The sequence below is a fragment of the Acinonyx jubatus genome, chromosome E1 (genome assembly GCF_027475565.1).
Source record: "Acinonyx jubatus isolate Ajub_Pintada_27869175 chromosome E1, VMU_Ajub_asm_v1.0, whole genome shotgun sequence".
Classification (NCBI taxonomy): Eukaryota; Metazoa; Chordata; class Mammalia; order Carnivora; family Felidae; genus Acinonyx; species Acinonyx jubatus.
The window spans coordinates 15,251,232-15,272,954 of NC_069397.1; the positions used below are offsets into that span (position 1 = coordinate 15,251,232).

General features: G+C 51.2%; 1 protein-coding gene and 1 non-coding gene across 2 annotated transcripts; both read right to left on the minus strand.

Moving 5' to 3' along the window:
• Positions 1–1,447: 1,447 nt before the first annotated feature.
• RFLNB (refilin B) lies at positions 1,448–9,800 on the minus strand. Its single transcript, XM_027034617.2, has 3 exons — positions 9,446–9,800; positions 6,596–6,705; positions 1,448–4,759 (listed from the first exon to the last, which is right to left on the minus strand). Exons 1-3 carry the CDS (start codon positions 9,659–9,661, stop codon positions 4,429–4,431), a joined length of 657 nt encoding a protein of 218 aa, XP_026890418.1. The 5' UTR covers positions 9,662–9,800; the 3' UTR covers positions 1,448–4,428.
• Positions 5,364–5,436, minus strand: TRNAK-CUU (transfer RNA lysine (anticodon CUU)). The gene has a single exon. It is a non-coding gene; the product is annotated as a tRNA-Lys (tRNA).
• Positions 9,801–21,723: the final 11,923 nt, after the last annotated feature.

Sequence of the window (21,723 nt, forward strand, 5' to 3'; positions counted from 1 at the left end):
CTCTGCCCCTCCCCTGCTCACGCTGTCTCTGTCTGTCTCAAAAATAATAAACTTAGGGGTGCCTGTGTGGCGCAGTCGGTTAAAGCGTCCGACTTCAGCCAGGTCACGATCTCGCGGTCCGTGAGTTCGAGCCCCGCGTCAGGCTCTGGGCTGATGGCTCAGAGCCTGGAGCCTGTTTCCGATTCTGTGTCTCCCTCTCTCTCTGCCCCTCCCCCATTCATGCTCTGTCTCTCTCTGTCCCAAAAATAAATAAATGTTGAAAAAAAATAATAAACTTAAAGTAAAAAAAAAAAGATTTATCATATTGTTAATTACACCTACTACTTTTTCTCTTGAGATACCAGCTTAATCTGATATTCTCAGAAAGATACTTTTCAAGGAAAAAGTGAAATATTAATTTCAACATGTATTTGCTTCTCTCTACACACACACACACACACACACACACACACGTACACAATTATAGCTTTAATCTTACTTTAAATATTTTTCCAACAAAACCTTGAAACTGCTATTAGCTCATTCATTTTATGGGAAATTTACACTATATAACCTAAGTGGCAATATCAGTTCTTGTTGTCATCCCTACCAGCCAAATTAGACTTCATTTCTGTTAAAAAGAGACTGGCTTTAAATATATATACGTATGATAATATAGAAATGATAACATGCATTCCTGGGACATACTTGAGTTGTAACTCGAGGACTAACAGATAAGGCACAGAGCCTTGCCATGAATTTGACACTTGAATGAAATAATACGCCTTCACATTTCTTATCAACTCTCTTCTTATCAACACTTTGCCCACAGGGACTTTCCTTCAGGGAAGGCAACAGTCTGAGATTGAAGAGACTGTGGGTATTAAATGAATGGTGTTATCACTTCAACTGCCTCACTTTATGAGACGTCGGAAGGAAGACCTTCCCAACACAGGCCAATCTTGCTTCTGCTACCATACTTCGTTCTTGATGAAATTATGTGTGGTACAATGACAGACATGAATCCCTCCAGTGGGGTTTTGGTGCCCCGATATCGAGGTTTCTGTCCCTTTGTCTAGTGCCTATGGGTTTTTCCAGCCCAGAGCAACATCCCACCATAAAATTAAGATGTGTTAGACTAACACATGTATTTCTTCTGCAAAATGGGAGAAAGGCAACTTGAAAGGGGAGGTGGGGAGGAAGGACTGGCCCAGTCACAGCTGCAGGGCAGATGGGTTTCAGGAAAGAGTACACATTGAATCTGGGAACAAATTCTTGAAAACTGCGTGTGCCGAGGGGTCCCTGTGAAATCTTCTTGTACGCCTAGGGGAATGCATACTCCCGACAGAAATGTGATATGATTAAAGCACAATCACGTCTTAAAATTTCTCAAGTTGAGGAGCTGTTCTTCTCACGTTTCTTCACCAAAACATTACAATTTTACTTTAAAAAAAGAGGCATCTCTAAGTTTTGTTTCTTTAAAGATAATTTATTGTTAAATGAAGAAGTCACAAAGCAAAATGGAATGGGACAGATGTCAAGATAAATTGAAAAAGTAGTTTTTGTCAAATGCTCTTCTGGATCTCCTAAGGTTAGAAACAGGAAAAGAGTTGAATGAAAAGGTAATCGTTCTTTTTAACAGGTCTGAATTTGAAAAGAAAACAACTTTTGTCCGAAAATACAAATCCGCTTTATTACATGAAAGCTATAAGTTAAGAGACTGAGAAAAAAGACTTTTTTTTTTTTTTTTTAAGTAGGCTCCACGCCCAACGTGGGGCTCAAATTCACGACCCTGAGATCAAGAGTCGCGTGCTCTTCCTACTGAGCGAGCCAGGTGCCCCAAAGACTTTTTACTTAATAAGTAAACTGTAACTCTCAGATATGCTTAGGAATGTTTGGTTTTAATGAGTAAGTTTTAGAAATCATTGCTTCCACCTTGTAAACTAACACAAATCCACCAAAGATCAACGTCATTTATTCACCAAAGTGTCCCATCACATCTTCATATGCTTCCTTTCTTGCAACTTGCAGAAAGCAGGTATGAAGAAAAAGAGAAGGTGAGAAAGATCTACAGTTGGTTCCCTAGTGAATAACTTAAAACCTGCTTTTCCATTTGTATTACACATTCACAATCGATCCCTTCTACTTACTTTACTGATACATTTCAGATTCTCTCCACACCTAGAATGATTTTCCCGAACTTAACCCAACCCCCAAAACAAACAAGTCTCGTATGGACATCTCAAAGCGCGGCTGTGTTCAAAGGCTATGTTCTCCCACATGTCTCTCCTGCCATGCTGTCCACAGTACTGTTCTGAGTTCATTCAAGTGTCCCCACTGGGCCAGAGCAAAGCCTTGGGAATTCTCTTAACATAACTTAAAAATTACATTTACCACTTGTCTTCAATGATAAGATTACGAAATCAGAGAGGAAAATTCGTGTTTGTCAAGAAATGCCAGGTAATTTTCCAGAAGCAGACAGTACTTGTTACTCTGCATGACGGAGCGGGGTGTGGAATCCCAGGGGGCCCCTTTACGGGTTCCGGCTCAACTTCGCTACGGCACACTCAGGACCATAGACCCCACCACGGGCTCCACCGAGAGATGCGTCCGAACAGGGGCACGACAGACTAAACATTGTTAAAGCTGAAGAGGACACCGGACAGACTGTCTTGAGGGGCTTCCGATAACATTAAAGGAGAGTGATTATCAGCACACCTGCTCTCCTCAGAACAAAGGTCCCTGCTGTGGCTCCAGGGTACTTACAGAGTTGTCAATTTCGCTCTCAGGACACACAGAAACCATCCACAGAAACCCAAAGATACAGCGGGAATCCGGATTTACGATACCCTACAACCCTCGAGCACATGAGAGAACGTGGTTGTATTCAAAGGAAATATCCGTGGAATGTTCTTTCCAATAGTGGAAGATCAAAAGCCATCTGCCACCTTCTTCACTCAAAAACCTCAGGGAGAGGCAGGAAGAAGTACACGCTGGGGCAGGGAGGAGGCAGGGTGGGCAGGGAGCCAAAGCCAGAGACAGCCTGGCCCACCGCACCCTCCGGCCCATCGGCCATTTCTGCTTCTGAGGCCAGTTCAGCCGAATTCACGAAGTGTCTTCCGTCCGCACCTAATGCCCTGATTGTCACTTACACTAAAATAAGCACTTTCGAGAAATATGTACCATCCCGACAGTGCCTGGGTTTTGGAGTTTGACTTGTGACATTAACCCCTATCCTGAAGTCACCCTTCCTTCACCCGGAGGGGGTTGGAGTGATTTTCTTGCTTTTGGGCTTAGACCTAAGGCACTGGTGGAATTCTCTGCAGTGTGGACGCCGTCAGTCAAAGTCTGAAAAGCAGTTGACCCAGGATCCCTGGAGAGAGGACAACCATCCTGATGAAACAGATTACCAGAAACATCTACCTCTGTCCCCTCCCAGACAGCGGTAAGTCCTAGGTGTGGCCGTCCATTCCCACCGTGAGCAAAACTCCCTGGTGGAATCCCCAAAAGTAGTTTCCCTAAGCATTCTTTAAAAATGCTGTTTCTCTCAAAAGGGCCCTCTGCTATGTTTTGCCTTATGAAAAAATAGGAAAGTATTTGGAAACCCCAAAATACATATCAGGAGAGTTACACAAGCCTGTGGACACATTACCAGATGCCAAGGGTTCAAGGCGCTTTGCCAGAGCCCAAGTTTGGAACTAATGGGTGGAAGGAATAAGAACAAAGCCGTTGCTCTCAAATTGGCCAGTTTGACCTGACTCTCCTGAAGAGGTGAGAACAGGGTGAAACTTTTTTCCCTTTCTTTCTTTCTTTCTTTCTTTCTTTCTTTCTTTCTTTCTTTCTTTCTTTCTTTCTTTTAAGGCAACTTATATTGTGGTTTGGGGTTTTTTGATATCATGAAAAAGATTTCGAGAATTCCGAGAGTTTTGGTGAACAGGAAATACAAATGGAAATGGAAAAAAAATATGGCATGAAGCTCGGCTCTCCACAGATTGAACCCATATGGATGTCACAGCTCACTGAATTAGCACCGCTTTCAGGGAAGACACCTCAGGCTGAAATGTCTCCAAACTCACTTTTTCCGTCCCAGAGACTTTCTCCACGGTCTTCCTCAGGCCAGCTGACCAATAGAAGAAGAGCTCGCTCCTCCCTCCCTATTTCAAACTGGGGCCGTTTTCCTTTTGCTTCAGTTGGCTTCCTGTTTTCTCATCAGATTGAGACTTTGGGGAAACCAGGCAGCAGCAAACTAACAATATACTCCTTTTGAAAACAATTTGACCATTTGTATGAACCAAATTCTCTCAATGGTTCTAATACGATGCCGTGACATTTTTTTCCTTCCCCGGGCTGGGCTTAGAGGTGTCTCTAGGTCAGACTCCTCTGGGGCACGAGCCACGAGCCACACTCGAGGGCAAGGGAGGAGCTGGTCCAACCCCACCCAGGCTTGAGTCAGCACTCGTCCGAGAGGCAATCGCTGCCCAGGAGCTCTGTGGCTTCGAGCTCCACGCTGGACAGGAATCTCCTCAGTGTCTTGCGGCAGTTGTAATCCAGAGTGGTGGTGTAGACGGTCTTGGGGTACTTGGGGTAGACGATGGTGGTGCTGAGGAAGCGGGTGGGCTTGTGGCGGGGTTCGAAGCGCACCTCGGCCTTATAGTTGCGCCACGTGCAGTTGGGGATGCAGGTGACTGTCTGGCTGCAGGAGGTCACTGCCAGGCCCAGGGGCAGGTGGACATCGTCAATGAAGTGCCTCTCTGAGTCGTACTTGACCGAGGAAGTGTACCTGGGAGGGAGATATAAGGCAGCACGAAGCCGTTCCCCCTGAGCTTGGGGCTCAGGGGTCCCTACCGTGACCTTGATCCTCTCGTGTGGTGCAAACCTTGAGATGTGGCTACTCTGGTCAGAAGCAGCAAGGAGCTGAAGCACTTACTGTGTGGTACAGTTCTAAGCACTTCACTTCCAGGATCTAATTTAACTGAACCAACTACCCTGGGAGAGAAAACGGAGGTGCAGAGGTCAAGGTCACAGTGGGAGTGAGTAGTGGGGTTGGGGTTTACATGCACGTGTGCAAGATCCCAAAGTTTACCCTGCACGCACTATTTCCCTTTGCGGGCCGCAGCCCCTGGAGTCCAAGAGTTTTGGTGAATTTAAGCTAGGAGAGCTTGGTCACCTTACTTCCCCAAGCCTCGGTTCCTCTTTCTGCAAAAGGTGCCCAATAAGAACGGAGCAGAGTATTAACACGCAGCAAGTGCTGTTGTTGGTATAACAAGGTGGATTCTACCTTTACTAGGGGTGAATGGTTTGTATTCTCTGTCCCCTGAAGTCACCATCAGCTTGCTTGCTTGCTTTATTCCTTCCTTCCTTTCTTTTTTTTAATGTAAGCTTTATGCCCAGCGAGGGGCTTGAACTCACATCCCTGAGATCAAGAGTCACATGCTCTACCGACTGAGCCAGCCAGGCACGCCCACCACCAGTTCTTTAATGAGAGGATGACGGAACCCAGGAATCCTGAATGCTGGTTCTGAAAGTTCAGTGATACCAAGTACTTGTACTTGGTCCAAACTTGGCCTTCGGTTTGGAGACCCCCTCAAACCAGAGACTCCGATATCTGACCTTATCAATCAAAGCCAATTACAGTCTTGATTTCAATAAAATAAATTAACATCCATATTCTACTTTTTTTTTTTTAAGTCCTTTTTTGGTAACTTGGAACCTACCTTTTTTCTTTTCTTTTTTTTTTTCTTCTTAAATGTAAGCAAAGCATTAGTTCATTTTACTGAGTAATTATGGCAGCTTCATAGATCTTGAAATAAGAATGAGCATCACACAGCATTACCCACACCAGTGCCCCCTACCCACCGGTCAGGGGGTAAGAATTAGCATTCTTTTCAATGGAGAGGATGAAAACACGTATTCTCCTTAGGCAAGTAGGTTAGAGGCTGGTGGAAGCTAATGTCATGAAGTCATGTCCTCATTTTGTTCAAAATACAAGCTCCCCAGGAATAAAGGACTGAACCGCTCACCTCCAAACTGGTGAGCCGCCTTTGTTTCCCATAAAAGGGCCCTTTGTATTAAGGGAACTGAGACTCCAGCAAAAAACCCACCAGCTACCAAAAGTAAAATTCCTTTCTCTGAAAAGACAGATCTTTAACAGAGGCTCTCAGTGAATCTCTGCCCCCAGGTAATCCTGGATGAGATAAATTCCCAAAGGAAGAATGGTACTTTCAGATTGCAAGTGAAATTGTAATTGGAGACAAGGTTATTGCACCTTGAGGCAGGGGTGGGGAATGGGGGGGGGGGGGGAGCAGCTTCTGAAAGAGGAATTATTTTATTACAAAATTGTAAATATCTGATGGTCATGATACACAAAGTGCAAAAAGCAAGGGGCGGACTTTATGTATAACACGATCTTGTTTTTATTTTAAGAGCTGTGTCTATGTATTTAATTGGTGAGAATACACAAAGAAATCCGAAATGGTACCCAATAAACTATGAAAAGTCTTTGGCACACTTTTGTGGTTAACTCATTTTTTTTTTTTTTTTAAATAACAAGCATTACTTTCTGGACCAAAACATGAAAGTGACAAAATCCAATCAGACCAGGGCCTGCTATATTTACCTTACTTCTGTCGGTGGTAAGGGGTCAAACTCCACTCCTTCGCCAAAGGACAGGGGGCAGAGCCTTGGCGAGCAGGCGAAGGCCAGGGGACTGGGGAGAGATGCTGGATTCTGTGAGGATGGAGAAGGCAGTTAGACCACAGGCCAGTCTGACGCATCCCCCACAGAGGTCCTGGCTCTGAGCTTCCTGCGGATGGACCCGACTGTGATCTGTGTCCTCCTCCTGGCAACAATGCCGGAGAAGGGCTGCCCCACAGCACGGGAAGAGCTCTGCATGGGGAGCCAGGAGATCTGGGTCACATCCCATGCCCTGTCACTTTATCTGCACACCAAGGGGATGCCCGTTTCCATCACTGAGGTTTTGTGAAAGGCTGAGGAGCTCAGTGTCACAACCTTGGTCAGACCCTGGGGCTGCTGCGTCATCGCACGGCAAGGCGATGAGAAAACCTCGATGAACTGGGGCCTCACTAACCAGAACCCTCAATTACGTGTACCCCAACGCTGTCATTGTCTCAGCAATACTTCAGAAAAGGCCAAAACAAAACTAAACTCTACCAGGAATTTTTTCACACTGGAAGATTCCAACTTCCCCGCCGCCTTCTCTGCCTCTGGGACTGCTAGATTTACACCCAACGAAGATGCAGAGATCCATAAACTCACTGGTAAGATGAACACCCCAAAGGTCTCGACCCCACCTTCCACCATTCAGAAACCAGAGCACGGCATTCCTGGAGGTTAACGGGCTTCTAGCCTGCACCAAGCCCCGAACTTCGATTCATCAAGTAGCCTGAGTAAGGGGGACAGTCCTGTCCCAGACACGGGGGCTACTTTTCACCCAATTTGACTGGAATTGGGCTTCTGTGTTAAGTGTTCACGGGAAGCAGCCTTTTGGAGTCCCGGGTTTACAAGCGATCTGTCATTTTCTCTGCCTAATTTGAGAGTAGGAGCCACACTCCGGCCAGGATGTGGAGGTGGCGGCCCGGCCCCCACATCTTCCAGGATAGAGAAGGAAGCAGACATTTTTAGAAGGTAGGCTCTAAGACTGCTATCATGTTACCCAGGCAGAGTGTCAAGTGAGGGTGTAGGGTAGAAACACCAAAGTCAAAGGGGACCATGGTAGGTGAGGGAGGGGCAAAGGGTCCAGCTCCTGAACTCGGGTGGAGAGCTTAAGAAGCCTTGGCTGGGGGAGGGGCTGTGGTTGGGAACTAAGGTCCGTGGGCGGGGGGGGGGGGGGGGGGGTGGGGGGCAGGGGAAGGTGTGGGCACTGGCTGCTGCAGAGCTGCGGAAACAGCCCCCAAGTGGTGGCAGGGAGGCCTACTCTGTCCCCAGCTCTCCTCAACCCAGGGAGCGCCTTCAGGCAGTGCTGAGGGCGGCAGGACGCAGGATGACAGGGAGTGGAGGTGTTCAACTCTTAACACTCACACTGCAGCCAGGAATCCACACAAGCACTCAGTTCTCTTGCCCCTGCCTTGCCTTCTCAGCTGCCTCACCCTGCCCACTCAACAGACACTCCCTGAGCACACCCCTTGGCCCAGGTCCAGGCTGGGGACGGTGCACGCAGCAGGAGTTCCAACAGACGCTTGAACAAGGTGCCGCCAGGGAACGGGGACCACGCCACTGATTTGGCCTGGCTCAGGGAAGCATCGAGGAAGGCTTCCCAGAGGAGGTGACAAGTTGAGCTTGAAGGGCCAGCAGAGCTCTGATAGGTCAAAAAGGCAGCTGGGTGTTGGGGGAGGTTGGAGGGGATGGGCTCGGAGGGAAAAAACATGCCAGGTAGAGGGAGCAGCATCGGAGGCACCAATGCATGTATCTGCCTAAGGTCAGGGTTGTGCCAGACAGCAAGGGTTCTGTGCCTTCCAACGGCAATGAGAGAGTACACGGAGGTCTCTGAGACAGGGTCAGTGGGGCAAGAATTCCACGCCCATGAAAGTGCATAGGTCTTTAAGGAACAGCAGGAGCCACTGACAACTCCACCCCCCCCACCACCCGGGAGAGGCTGTAAATACCCATCCCCAAGGGGAAGGGAGGGGGGCTGAGAGCCCCACTTTGGGCCTTGGCTCTAGGCAGGATGTGGCTTCCCATGAGCTCTAGGGAAAGGCAATAAACACCACCTGAGTGATTCCTGAGGCAAAAAAGTCTAGGTGTTTTTTCTTTAAATGCAAATTTTGAAATAAAAGAAAAGAACTCCTTTTTGAAAGTTTCCTCCCGCCCATCTAGAGTCAGACAGGGGTTAGGTGACAGGACAAGGTGGGGGAGGGGACACCAGGAGGCCAGAAGCTCATGGGGTAACTTTTCTCAAAGGCTGTCTTCCACGCCACTGACATGGTCCCCAAAGGCTGCCCGCTCCCTTGCTCCCTGAATCAGGGAGCTGAAGCACACCCTTCTCCCCCAAGACCAGCCAGGAGGAGCCAGGCCCTCGGGAGGCGCCCCCCGGTAGGGGCAAAGCCGGGTGGGGGCGGGTGGCGGAGGTGCCAGACCCGCAGTACGGAGGAGGCTGGGGTTCCTTCTCCGTGTCCCGGGCCCCTCTCCGGCCGGACCCGGGCGGGAATGGGGCCGAGTTGTAGACTCGCAGTCCCGGGGGCCGCCACCCCGAAGAGAGGAGGCGGCGGCGCGCCTCTCCCGGGGCTCCCGCGCCTCCCAGGCGATGACAATTTTCCAGCCACCGGCTCCAGCTGGCCAGGCTCTCGCCGCGCTCCCGCCCCGGGCTCCCGGCGATGGCCACGCCGTCCCGACGGGCGGGTGGCGGCGCCGACAGCGCGCCCCGAGCGGGCCGGCGGGGCTGGCCGATGGCCCCTCGGGAACCGGCTGCGGGTGGGATGGGGAGGGAAGGGGCCGGAGCGGAGCCACTCACCGGGGCTGCTGGGGTCGCCACCGCGTCGGGCTCCAGCGTCCCGGGTGCCGGCGCGCGCTCCCCGCCGCTGCCACCGCCCCCGGCCGCCGCGAGCCCCCAGTGGCTGGGGCTAGGGCTGGGGGGCAGCCCCGAGTCCGGACTGTCCAGGACGCCGTCGCCCTTCTTCTTCGTGTCCACGAGCTCGGGCACATCCTGCAGGCTCAGCCGGCCCACCATGGCTGTGAGCGCGCCGGGGCCGGGGGTCGCGGGCGAGCGAGGGGCGCGAGGAGCTCACACGCGGGCCGGGGCCGCTGCCCGCCCGGCCGCCCTCCCTGCCGGCTGCCCGTGCGCCGTCCGAGTCTCGCCGGCAGCCGCGCTCCGGGCCCCGCCCTCCGCCCCGCCCCGCCCCGTCCGGCGCGCGGGGCCCGACCCGCACTGGCCCAGCTGCGAGCCTCGGCGCCAGGGGCCGCTGCGCTCCCGCCTTGCGTCGCCCGCGCGGCGCTCCGCACCGCAGCCCGGCCCGCCCGCAGCTGGCCGATCCGGGCGTGCCGGCAGCGCCGGGCGGGCCTCGCAGCGGGAGGAAAGGCGCCCCGGCCCCGACCGGCCCCGCGCCCCGCTACAGGTGCTGGAGCCTGCTCGCCCCAGGCTCCCGATGGCGCCTTGTTCCCTGGCCTTGGCCCCGCAGAGCCCGGCGGGCGCTAGTCCTGGCGGTCGCGGGAGCCAGAGTTGAGTCCCGGCCTGTAGAGAGGCCTGGGGAGCCGGCCGAACCCAGCGAGCAAACAACTGGAAATTATTAATAGTTAATGCTCTTCGTATGGCTCCAGCCGCCTCTTGGCTCAGCAGGGCGGGCTCTCAGTGTGTCTCTGGCTCTCATTTCTGCCCCGGAGGGAAAGAGGACCTACTCCGGGTATCCTCAGGAGATTCGGGGGTGGGGAGACCCCACCCCCTGGCCTGGCTGCTCTGCTGAACAGGCTGTGACCACACCAGACAGGGAAATTCTGCAGTGGGCGCGAACCGGAACCTTGAAGGACTTGGACAAGCTCAGCAGGCTGCCCACGGGCTGTCCGGGGGGCTGGGGCTCTCCGGTGGGGGCCACAGCTTCTCATTCATGGCAGTTCCTTTCTAAAAACCAGATTGGGGGATTGCTCCCTCCTTTGGCTTGACAGAGAGGCCCTGAGTGGGAACTCGTTTCAATAGCTGTCAGCTGTAGCTATTCTCAAATCTAGTGCTTTTGCTCACAGAGACCTCCGTGATTATCAGTTACGTATTGGAAGCTCTCACCCCCACCAGCCCCTCTCCCCTGGGAGTTTCTGATGGGTGTTTAGCTCAGGGCCTCAAGCAGGAGGTGTGCCTAGACCTAGCTGGCAGGTGCCAGCTCTGGGCGGAGGTGTGTCCTGGCCGGAGGAGAGGCGAGCTCTGTGCATGCCCCACGATGGCAGCCAGTCCGCATCCTGGCAAAAACAAAGGATACTTGTCCTGCCTGGGACCTGTTAAAGTCAGAATCTAAAGTGAGTAGATATTAGAGGTCTGCTGGCAAACTTTAGCCCTCCTACCCTCCTTACCTCATCATTTTCAGGTAACAGAAAAGGGGCTTGACTCGGTCCAAGTCACATAGCTGGTACAAGGCACCTTGTCTTGGATGGTCCCCAAGGTTTCGTCACTGGAAAAGAAACCTGGCAGGTGCCTCTGTACTGGGAGGTCATTCTTTCATTTAGGGCCCGTGGGAATAGATTACAAAGTCAACGGAGCACAGTGTTAGCTCAACGATGGACTGTTAACAATGGGCCTTGTGAGATGGGCCAAGTATGTGGCTATGTTGATCCCACCATGTGCACACCCCAGACTGCCCTGCCTCAAGTGGGGCATCCCAAAAGGGTTGGCAGTGCCTCTTGGGGTTGTGGCAAGCGTGGGGTGTTGGCAGTAGGAGGACTCAGCACCCTGGAGGGAACTCACCCCCCAGCATTCCCAGGTAGATCCTAAGAACTCTTCCCTAATCCTGGTCAGGTTAGGAAAGGTGTCCAGGAAGATGGCAGTTGCTCCAAGGAGGTGATGGCCTTCAAGGTCATCGGCCAGGAAGAGGTGGAGTGTGAGACTGTGGAACGTTGGCATGTTAGGCCAGTGTCCCAGCTCTCTCCATCAAAGTGTGGTCTGTTGTGGGGAGCTTGGGAGGGGTCTCCACCTGCACCTGCTAAAACCCGGGAGCCCAGCACTGCCACCCTCTGAGGGAAATTCTGAAGCATTTGGATTATCCACATTCTGACAGAAGATCACAGAGACATCAAAGCTGCCAAAGTGAGCCAGGGGATCCGAACCTCCTGGCTTTGTGGGAGCCAGGCAGATCAGAGTGATGCCTTTGAGGCACCCCTTCCTCCTTGGCTCCAGGGTCATCAAGCAGCTGACCCAGGATTTCACATAGTCCTCCTGGCCATCAAAGTGGACCCAAGAAGCATCCACACACTGACCTCCATCCTGCCAAAGTTTTCTCTGATCCCCAACAACAGCTCCTCAAATCTACAGTGGATATCAGGAACTCTTCAAGTAGTGCTCAGTCAGGGCTTTCTGAATCCAGAGGATATCCTTGGCCCTCACCCAGGACAACTACCAAGGAGTTCCCGAAGCATAAGCTGATGGCCCACCACGGCCTCCTTCCCCACAGAGGAACCCAGCATCGACACACACTAGAAACTGGAGGGGCTTGAAGAGGTATCCAGCTCCAGGTCTGGACACTGATGGAGAAGTAGAGTTAGAGACCAGGGTCCCAGACAGACTCCCGTGAAACAGGTGCACCCTCTTCCAATAAGCTGCACCAAACTCTGACCCTCTATTGGCTCCCAGCCAATCAAAAGACAAAGAGGAAGGACCCAACTGTCCTTGAAGAGCTTCAAGGTAAGTCCGAGCTGACTGGAAGCCACATGGGGACCAAGGAGAGGGTGGGGAACATCCTGCCTGCACAGGCATCTCCATCGACTCATGGCATTCCTGATGGAGATGAGCAGAGGTTTTCTTACAACAGAAATTATCCAACTTCAACCTGACCACGTGTCCTTCTGGGTGGGAGAGCAGGGGGACTTCCTTTGTAACTCAAAGGGAGCCATGTAGCTCAGACTGGAAATCAGTTGTATTTCCTCAGCTCTGAGCAATGAGTTCATGCTGTAAATGTACTGTGGTCCTTTGGAAGATCCCCACTTCCCTGGGCTCATCATTGTCCTACATCTTATTCCAGATTGCTTTCCACGGGATGTTTCTTTAAAAAAATCTCTAACCAAACCTTGGGAGGGATGATGGATTCCACCTTTGCCCCCTCCTGGTCCACCTTTGAGGCCTTCTTCTGAGGCATAGCTGGGGCACACCTAGAAATCAGGGGGGGGGAGCTACACGAAACAAAACAAGACCATGGAGCCTGCTTAAGAGTGGACTCTTCTCAAAGCTGTCTTTTCAGAGCGTGCCAGGGCCATTGTCCCCCTGCCTGGTTCACAGAGACCGGTGTCCTCAGAGGACTTGGCTTCTGGCCTGGGGCCTTTCTCAGCAGGGTCTGAGGAAAAAAAGATGCCTAACAATGATGCCAGTCCTGCATTTTCCCTTTTTCTGCACTAAATTAAGCTGATGGCTGAATGGAGTTGAATCAGACAAGAACAGGGCAGGACCCCCACAACTGCTGCTGTTTATTGTTTTGGAACAGCCTGTCTTCAGTAAACCCAGCCAGCCAGAGGATTAAAAACAGCGACGGCTCCAGCATGCCGGCCTGTGCCCCGTGCCCCGTGCCACCTTGCAGTCCCAGCGCACTGGGCCCTGGAGTTCTGGAATTCACAGAGCAGCGGATTTGCCTTAGTGTTGAATCAGGTCCCCCCTTTCCTTCACATGCACCTGTATCAACCAAAATGCTTTTTTTTTTAAATTAAACTATTTCCATAAGTATTTTGGGATTAAGATTAGAGTTTTCAAAGAACATTGAAAGGGACCTGCCATATTCAATAAAAAAAAAAAAAGGAACTGAATAAAAAGATATACTCACAGGAGTGTGTGCACAGGCATTGGTGAGGATGGTTTATAACCCTGAGCCCTGACACTCACAAAGGTGGTGTGAGCCACATAGAGCCAAGGGACACCCAAGTTCTGGCTTAGCAATTTCAGGTTGAAGTGGGCCTGAGGGAACAGGTCAGTTCCTCTTCTTCTGTTTTTTTTTTTTTTAATGTTTTTTTAAATGTTTATTCTTGAGAGAGAGAGACAGAGACAGAGCTTGAGCAGGAGAGGGGCAGAGAGAGACACACACACAGAATCTGAAGCAGAATCCAGGCTCTGAGCTGTCAGCACAGAGCCGGACATGGGCTCAAACTAACGGACTGTGAGATCATGACCTGAGCTGAATTGGATGCTTAACCGTCTGAGCCACCCAGGCACCCCACCCCCACCCCCACCCCCCGGCTCAGCTCCTTTTGTGACCTTTCAACTGGGAGACCACCTGGTCAGGTGGGAAGACACCTGGTCCAGCACAGCTGGCGACACTAACCTAGAAACTGCATGCAGCTTGGGATGGAGTCAGGCTGGTGTCCCCTGGGGGGAGAGCCCTGTGACCCCAAATACGACTCCGTCCTTGAGGGCTCCTGATTTGTAAGCTGAGAGCTGTGCTCCCAAATGCTCCCTAGTTACACAGAAAAGGGCTGTGGCCTCTGCAAAATAAAACCCAGATGGGATTTTGCAGAGAGCTGGGGCACATGGCCTCCTTGGACCTGCGTCAATACACTTGCACTCCTGGCTCCGTTCTGCCTATTCACACTGGACAGGACTTGCAGCCCAGAAAAAGAGCCCTTAGTTGAGCAATTGAAGTTAAGCCCCTTGGCTCCTTGGCTGAAAGGCATGATAGAAGGGTGTGCTGTCACTGTCCCTGGGCAACAGATGGCCGGTCTGCGCTGCCACGCTCCAAAGGCAGCCTCGAGACGCCATGGTGTTTCAGGACCACCCGGGGACGCCGGCCTGCCCGGCTGTGTGGGAAGAGATGGTGAGTGGGAGCCCGTGGAGGCGGCCAGTTGGCTCCATAGTGATGGTCTGACCCATGGTGTCCTTCCTGGGAGCCAGGGCCCCTAAGTGCTTTCCTCTCCTCCCCCAAATTCAAAGCAGGATACACGCAGGCAGGAGGCGGCTGTGGTTTGCAGCTATGTACAACTGGAATCTCTTGATACTTGCTGAAGACATTTACGTGCCTTTGAAGAAATGTTTTTCAGTTTTGAGTCTTTACTGAAAATTAGCCAGGGGTGGGGGAAGGACTTGACGAGGGAAGAGAGGTCGTGAAGAAAGTGTTGTCTCCTGTTTTCCCAGGCCGTATCGCTGGGGGGTAACTGGAATTTGACCTTGCACTTTTGCAGGATGACCCCAAGCACGGACAAGCATTTCTGGAAACTTCTGAAGGTGCCTCTCATGTGCTCATAAATAAATCTGGTCATACACATGGGATGCCTGCTATTAATTTCCCTTTTCCTGCCCCTACCGCCCCTGCTTCTGCTTCTGCTAAGTCATGTGACAGTGTCCCACCACGGCCCCCCAGCAGGCTGCCCTTGCGGAGACCACCATCAGCCATGCCGCTGCCCCTTACCAGGTGCTACCCTACCCGGAGCCCTGAGGGCCGCTGCTGCCAACACAGGCGGCGGGGGGAGGCTATATTTGTAGTGCGGTCCTGGAGCAGTGTGGCTTCCTTTATGCCTGCTTCCTGCCCTAGGACTCAAACTTGAGCCCTGAAGGGCTAGGCCAAGAGGCAAATAGTAAAACAAACAAACAAAACCAAAACCCCCCTTTGAATTCCAAATCTCTCTCCCCTGAGTCAGGCCTGTCCTTCTGGCCCCTTCTCTTAGAGGCTCCGGGGTCCTGCACGGAAAGAGGTTGTCTGGACCTGGGGATGATGAAGATACTCAACTCTAGCCTCAGCTGGGGACCTCTGCTTCACCAGACAACCATCAAATATCACCCAAATCCCATCTCCACGTCCTGTTTTTGAAGACTGAAAATTGGACTCTGATATCCCAGGGAGATCAGCTACCTTCCTTTACATCAAGGCTGTCTGTCTGCCTGGCAGGCTTTTCAGGCCAGAGCCGCCAGGTAAAGGATCAGAGAAAGGGCCTTCTGGTGTTAGTGGGTGGTATTGGAAGCAGGAGTTTCTAGAATGCCAGACGCCATCACCTTCCACATCCCAAGACAGGCCTTCTGCATAGGACACAATGCCTGCCTGTCCTTCTATACGCTTGTAGTCAAGAGAGCAGTTAACACAAGCTCGGCCGGGCCTTCCATCCCACACGGACAGTAAACAATCTGGGTTCAGGGGTGCCTGGGCGGCTCAGTCGGTTGGGCGTCTGACTTTAGCTCAGGTCATGATCTCACGGTTTGTGGGTTCGAGCCCCACGTCGGGCTCTGTGCTGACAGCTCAGAGCCTGGAGCCTGCTTCGGATTCTGTGTCTCCCTCTCTCTCTCTGCCCCTCCCCTGCTCGTGCTCTGTCTCTGTCTCAAAAATAAATAAAACATTAAAAAAAAAATCTGGGTTCTGGGCTCCTCATTGAAATACTATTTACCAGCAATCTCCTGGCCTTGTTCCACCAGAATGCATTTCACTTCTACTCCCAAGGCTGGTAGCTCTTACCAAAATCCACTTGGGATTCATTTGAGTAAGCCTGCTCTCCCACAAGACCCATTCATTCAACCAGCACCTACCAAGGGCTTACTCTGTGAGAGGCAGAGTGTGGGAGCACAGAGGGGGCTCCACCCGGCCTGGGGAGGAAGGGAGGTGAAGCTTGGGCAAAGATTTCCGGAGGAAGTAGCATGTGTGCTGATCTTAGCACACCAAGTATGAAACAGGCTGGCAAGGAAGGGGCGGGGAGAAGGCAGAAGGAACAACAGGTGAAGGCTGGGAGCTCTGATGGTATTTGTTGATTACCGAGAAGTAGACCCTAAAGCATCCTCTCTACCAAATGCTACCTGCTTCGTGGTCAACCTGGGGAGCTTTCTGGTGGCCACACCCAGGATAAACTGCCTAAACTGGGGATAAAGGGCATGTTGGAATCCAATCACGTTTCCTTGAGTTTGCCTAACAGTCTTGGACTAGATCTTGAGACCTCGTCGCAGAACTTTGGCGGTCATCTTTCTCTTCTGCCTTAACTTCACTGGGTAGAGAGCACTGAGCGCTGCAGACCTGGCCAGGGCTCCAAGTTCAATCCCTACTGGAGTCAATTAGTTCCACTCCCGGACATGCATCCTGCGAAGGTGATCAAGGGAAGCAAAGGTTAGGGTGGCTGGCTTAGTCTAGACATGCTCTCGGCTGGAAATGCCATGTCAAGTACGCGGCCACAAGCTGTTAGTTTTCTTCTTCACTTGTAATGGGGATTGTTTTGTGACTATATACACTGGCAGACGAAAGGTTAATACTCTTTTAATTTTTTTAACTGGACTCAGTTTAGCTCCTATGCCCCCATTTTCTCTCAATGGAAAACTGTCTTGCTAACTCAGTGTAGTTTCTTATCTTCTGGAAATGACTAGTGGCTTTGGGTAATTAATATTCTTGTCTTTCTCTTTTGCCTGGGTGGCATCTGGAGGGGCTTATAGAACATCATGGCAGCAAGGATGGGGTGGCTGGGATGAGTGCCTGGTCCACGGTCATCTTCCTCTCTCTCTGGCCTCCACTAAAGTATAGCTTGTTTTGCTGGGCCCTGGAATGCTACCTTCTGTTTTCAATATCCATAGGCCACCTGTTCTGCATCACAGTTGCCCTAGCCTAAGGTATCTTCCAATGAGCTGGCCCTTTCACTACTTCTGGGAACTCAGGGGGCTTGGGAGCCGTCACCTCCCCATGATGGGAGTGTGAGGGACTCTGTGAGGTGCACCTCTGTCAGGCCTGTCTGTCTACATAATACCCTCACACACAGTTTCTCTTCCTTCGGGTGCCTTGTTGAACGCAGGGCTTCTCTATGGGGTCTGTGGTCTCCTAGGTTGATCACTGGAAGCTGGGTAATGGCTTCTGGATCAGGACTTCCCTCAAACTTATGGGGGGTCTTTTCCACCTCCAGAGGGCTCAGCCCAGAGTGGTGAGGTTCACCTCTCTGAAGGTAGACCTTCAGCCTCTCTGCCTAGTCATATTCCCTCTAGTTTTTCCTTTCCTGACCGTCAAAATCCTCCTTTAAAATGGAAAAAGATACTTATGTCAAAATCCACTGTCCTGTGATGATGGCGTGGATAGTAAGCAAAGTTCTCCAGAATTTTGGCTCTTAAAATTTATTTTTTTAATGTTTATTTATTTAGAGAAAGAGAGAGAGAGAGAGAGCAAGAGGGCGAGTGTGAGCAGGGGAGGGGCAGAGAGAGGAAGAGAGAGAGAAAATGCCAGGCAGGCTCCAGGCTGTCAGCACAGAGCCTGACCCAGGGCTTGGTCCCACGAACTGTGAGATCTTGACCTAAGTCAAAATCAAGAGTCAGATGCGTAACGAGCTAAGCCACCCAGGCGCCCTGGCTCTTAAAATTTAACGGTAGGGGCACCTACCTGGCTGGCTCAGTTGGTAGAGCATGCGACTCTTGATCTCAGGGTAGCAAGTTCGAGCCCCATATTGGGCACAGAGATTACTTAAAAAAGAATTAAAGGTACATGTTCAGAATAAGAAACAAGGGGCACCTGGGTGGCTCAGTCGGTTAAGTGTCTGACTCCGGCTTAGGTTATTATCTCACATTTGTGGGTTCGAGCTCTGCATCGGGCTCTACACTGACAATGTGGAGCCTACTTGGGATTCTCTCATTCTCTCTCTCTGTCCCTCCCTGACTTGCACTTTCTCTCTTAAAATAAATAAATAAACTTAAAAAAATACTTTACAAAAGAGAATAAGAAACAAAAACAAAACAAAATGCTATCCCAACACTCTTGCGTTGCCAGCCACGGCTTTAAAGACCACTCAAGACTTTCCTCTCTACTACAAAATCACGAAAGTCTATATAGGTCTGAAGCTAGGAACTGAAGCTATTCCATCTCTATCCTTTCCCCCATTCGCACCTGAGGCCAATGCACACAGGACACCCTGCCTGCTCCCGGAGTGGTGGGGAAAGTGGAGAGGTACAGAGGAATAGGAAGGATGCCCAATTTAACATCAAACTATCACCTCTCTCATGCACAGAGGATAATCATTGCTGTCATGAGGGACCCAACAAAGCACGTCCTCCAGCAGCCCTGACCGTGAAGGAAGCCACAGGTCATTTGCTTAATAAGAAAGCTTTCTTGCAACATGATACGGCACCAGTTGGGTCACATTTGGTTTTCTGCAACAAAACCCAAAGGGGAACTTCTGCTTCCTGGGTCTCCTTGGGCACAGCTGCAACCACATCCTCTAGATCAAGGAGCAGGAAAAAATATCCAGGGCAAGTGATGTGGAGAAGTGGGCACACACACACACCATCGAGGACAGTGTGCAACAAAACCATCTCTGTGGAGGATGTTCTGGTAAAGAGCTAGCAACCTTCTAAATGTGCACATCCTTTAAAGGGGAACAGGACAATTTTAGAAGAGTATCCTACAAAAAGACGAGAACAAGTAAGCAAAGATACTTACACAGAGCCTCACTGATGAGGTGTTTCTAACAGCCAAAGAATACAAACCACCTGTTTATAGATTGATGGGAGACTAGCTAAATCAACAATGATATATCTGAACTATAAAATACCAGGCAGTCACTTAAATCAATAGATCTCTATATGCTGAAGAACAAGATGTCTTAAATTCTGTTGTTAAGCTGCTTACTATTGACTTTTTTTTTGGCAAAAGCCCCTCTTCCCCCCACCCCCCACAGTATAGAGACAAAGTCTAGAAGGAGAGCAGGACTTTTGATATCTTGCCACATTGTTGTTGTTTTCAATTTTTTAATGTTTATTTTTGAGAGAGACAGAGAGCAAGGAGGGGAGAGGCAGAGAGAGAGAGGGGGAGACACAGAATCTAAAACAGGCGCCAGGCTCTGAGCTGTCAGCACAGAGCCCGACGCGGGCCTCGAACTCATGGACCGTGAGATCATGACTGGAGCCGAAGTTGGATGCTCAACTGATTGAGCCACCCAACCCTGCCTCCCCTGTATCTTGCCACACTGTTTTAACTTATTAACAGCAATACCGATATGATGCTTTAAAGAGGAGTATTACTGTTGCAACATTTTATAAGGTAAAGAAAATGGAAGCAGCAGCCCAGGAAACACTCAGAACCATCAGTGTTGCCAGTTAGGAGACAGGAGACTGGCTGGAGTGAGGTTCACACCAGCTCCTTCTGAGAAAGCCTCAGAACGAAGAGGAAGTCCCTGGGCCCAGTCGGGAGACCACAGAGAGGGGCTTCCCCACGCTGAAACCCCACCTCCCAGGCCTTCCGGGGGCCAACAGTCTTGACTTGTTGGGGCAAGTTGCATTTTCTCTTGATTAATAATTCAGAGATCAAGGATCAAGTAACCGTATTGGTTGACGGTGAGAGTTGTCAAGTGCGACTGAGTCTAAGGCTTGGTGATGCAGGAGCCAGGGAAGGGAGGTGGTGCCACAGAGACATGGGGGGTTCCAGGAAGGGGGCTGAGCCTACCTGGGGGTTACACAGGAGCTAATGATGGGACGTGAAGGTAGGCTGAGGGGAAGGACACCAGCTAAAAATCTGAGAAGCCTCCGAAGGCACAGCAGGTGTTTGCACCTGTGATGAATACACTGCCTGAAGGAATCTGGAGTGAAGACCTTGGGGCCTGACCACAGTCAAGGCTCACTCAGGTCAAGAAGAGCCAGTGAAGGAGACCAAGAGGGACTGGAACAAGAAAGCAAGGCATCACGGGGGTTTCGGGAGAATTCCCGGGGAGGGGTGGGGAGGACTCATCAAATAAATGGAGAGTGCACAGAGAATGAAAGTTTAGCAAGATCATCAGCGACCTCCAAGAAACATTTCTGGAAAGTAGCTGACTGGATACCTTCTAAGAGGAAACGCGTGTGGGGGATGCAGGCAGAGGCTGTCCCTCTCATCTGAAATGATAACAAAAACAACAGCAGTAGCATGGGGGCTGGGAGGGTGGTGGGATCATAATAGGGAGAAAGCAAGTGACTGAAACGCTCAGAGCCTCAATTTCCCATCGGCAAAAGAGAATTTGACCAACGTTCCCCAAACAAGTAAACATGCTACCTAATGCTGACGCTCCGATTTGGAGCTTCCCAACCCCAGAGCCAAGCCACCGCTTTAACTAACACACAGCAAATGACCACACCGATTCCCCTCAGCAATGGGGCTGTGTGTGGGTGCACCCTGAAGCAGCCACAGTCCCCGCGCCCATCACCTCTGGCCTTAGCACCCCATTTGCCCAAGCGTGAGGTGACAGAAGCACAAATGTTACCATTTCTAGGTTTCAAGTCCCAGGGGGTTGGGGAAGCACCAATACACAGGTGTAACCCGTGGGGCTCGTGGGAGATTTGAAAGAAGGATGGGCTTCCCCTCAAATGGTGCCCAAGCCTCCGCCGTCCCTTCCAGTTGGCACGGTTTTGTTCTTAGAGCACAGCTGCCTTGCACTGGGGGCTCCTTGCCTTCTGATGTCCTTCCTTCCTTCCTCCCCCCCTCCCTCCCTCCCTTTGTTTATTTTTGAAGGAGAGAGAGAGAGATAGAGTGTGAGGGCAGAGAGAGAGGGAGACACAGAATCCGAAGCAGGCTCCAGGCTCCGAGCTGTCAGCACAGAGCCCGATGTGGGGCTCGAACTCACGAACTGAGATCATGACCTGAGCCGAAGTCGGACGCCCAATGGATTGAGCCACCCAGGGGCCCCTGATGTTCTTCCTAAAGGTGGCAGGGCCTCCAGGGGTCTCCACATGGGATGTGGGTGATGGGTCAGGTGTGTTGCTGACTGGGTAGTGAATTTCAAATGAAACGGTGCTCTCTCCTGTACAAAGGTGACGCTGCCCCCCAGCCCACCCCACTCCACCCTGAGGTCAGAAAAGTCATGCGTGGCAGCTATTAATGAGGGTAACAGCTTCCAAACTGATTTCTGGGCGAATCTGGAGTTCTTCAGAGATGTTCTGGTGGGCAAAGGAGCTCCACAAAGGTTCACTATTAACTTCTGCCTAAGAGTGCATTTAAAAAAAATTGCTTTTTTTAATGCTTGTTTATTTTTGAGAGAGACAGAAACAGAATGTGAGTGGGTTAGGGGCAGAGAGAGAGGGAGACACAGAATCCAAGGCAGGTTCCAGGCTCCGAGCTGTCAGCACAGAGACCAATGTGGGGCTTGAACTCACAGAGCTGTGAGATCATGACCTGAGCCGAAGTCAGACGCTCAACTGACCGAGCCACC

Excerpts from the sequence above, each read along its gene's own strand:
- RFLNB (XM_027034617.2), bottom strand. The coding sequence starts at position 9,661 with ATGGTGGGCCGGCTGAGCCTGCAGGATGTGCCCGAGCTCGTGGACACG. Across the intron at positions 6,706-9,445 it reads TGGCGACCCCAGCAGCCCCG|AATCCAGCATCTCTCCCCAG; the intron begins GTGAGTGGCTCC and ends CCATCCTCACAG. Across the intron at positions 4,760-6,595 it reads TTACCACCGACAGAAGTAAG|GTACACTTCCTCGGTCAAGT; the intron begins GTAAATATAGCA and ends TCTCCCTCCCAG.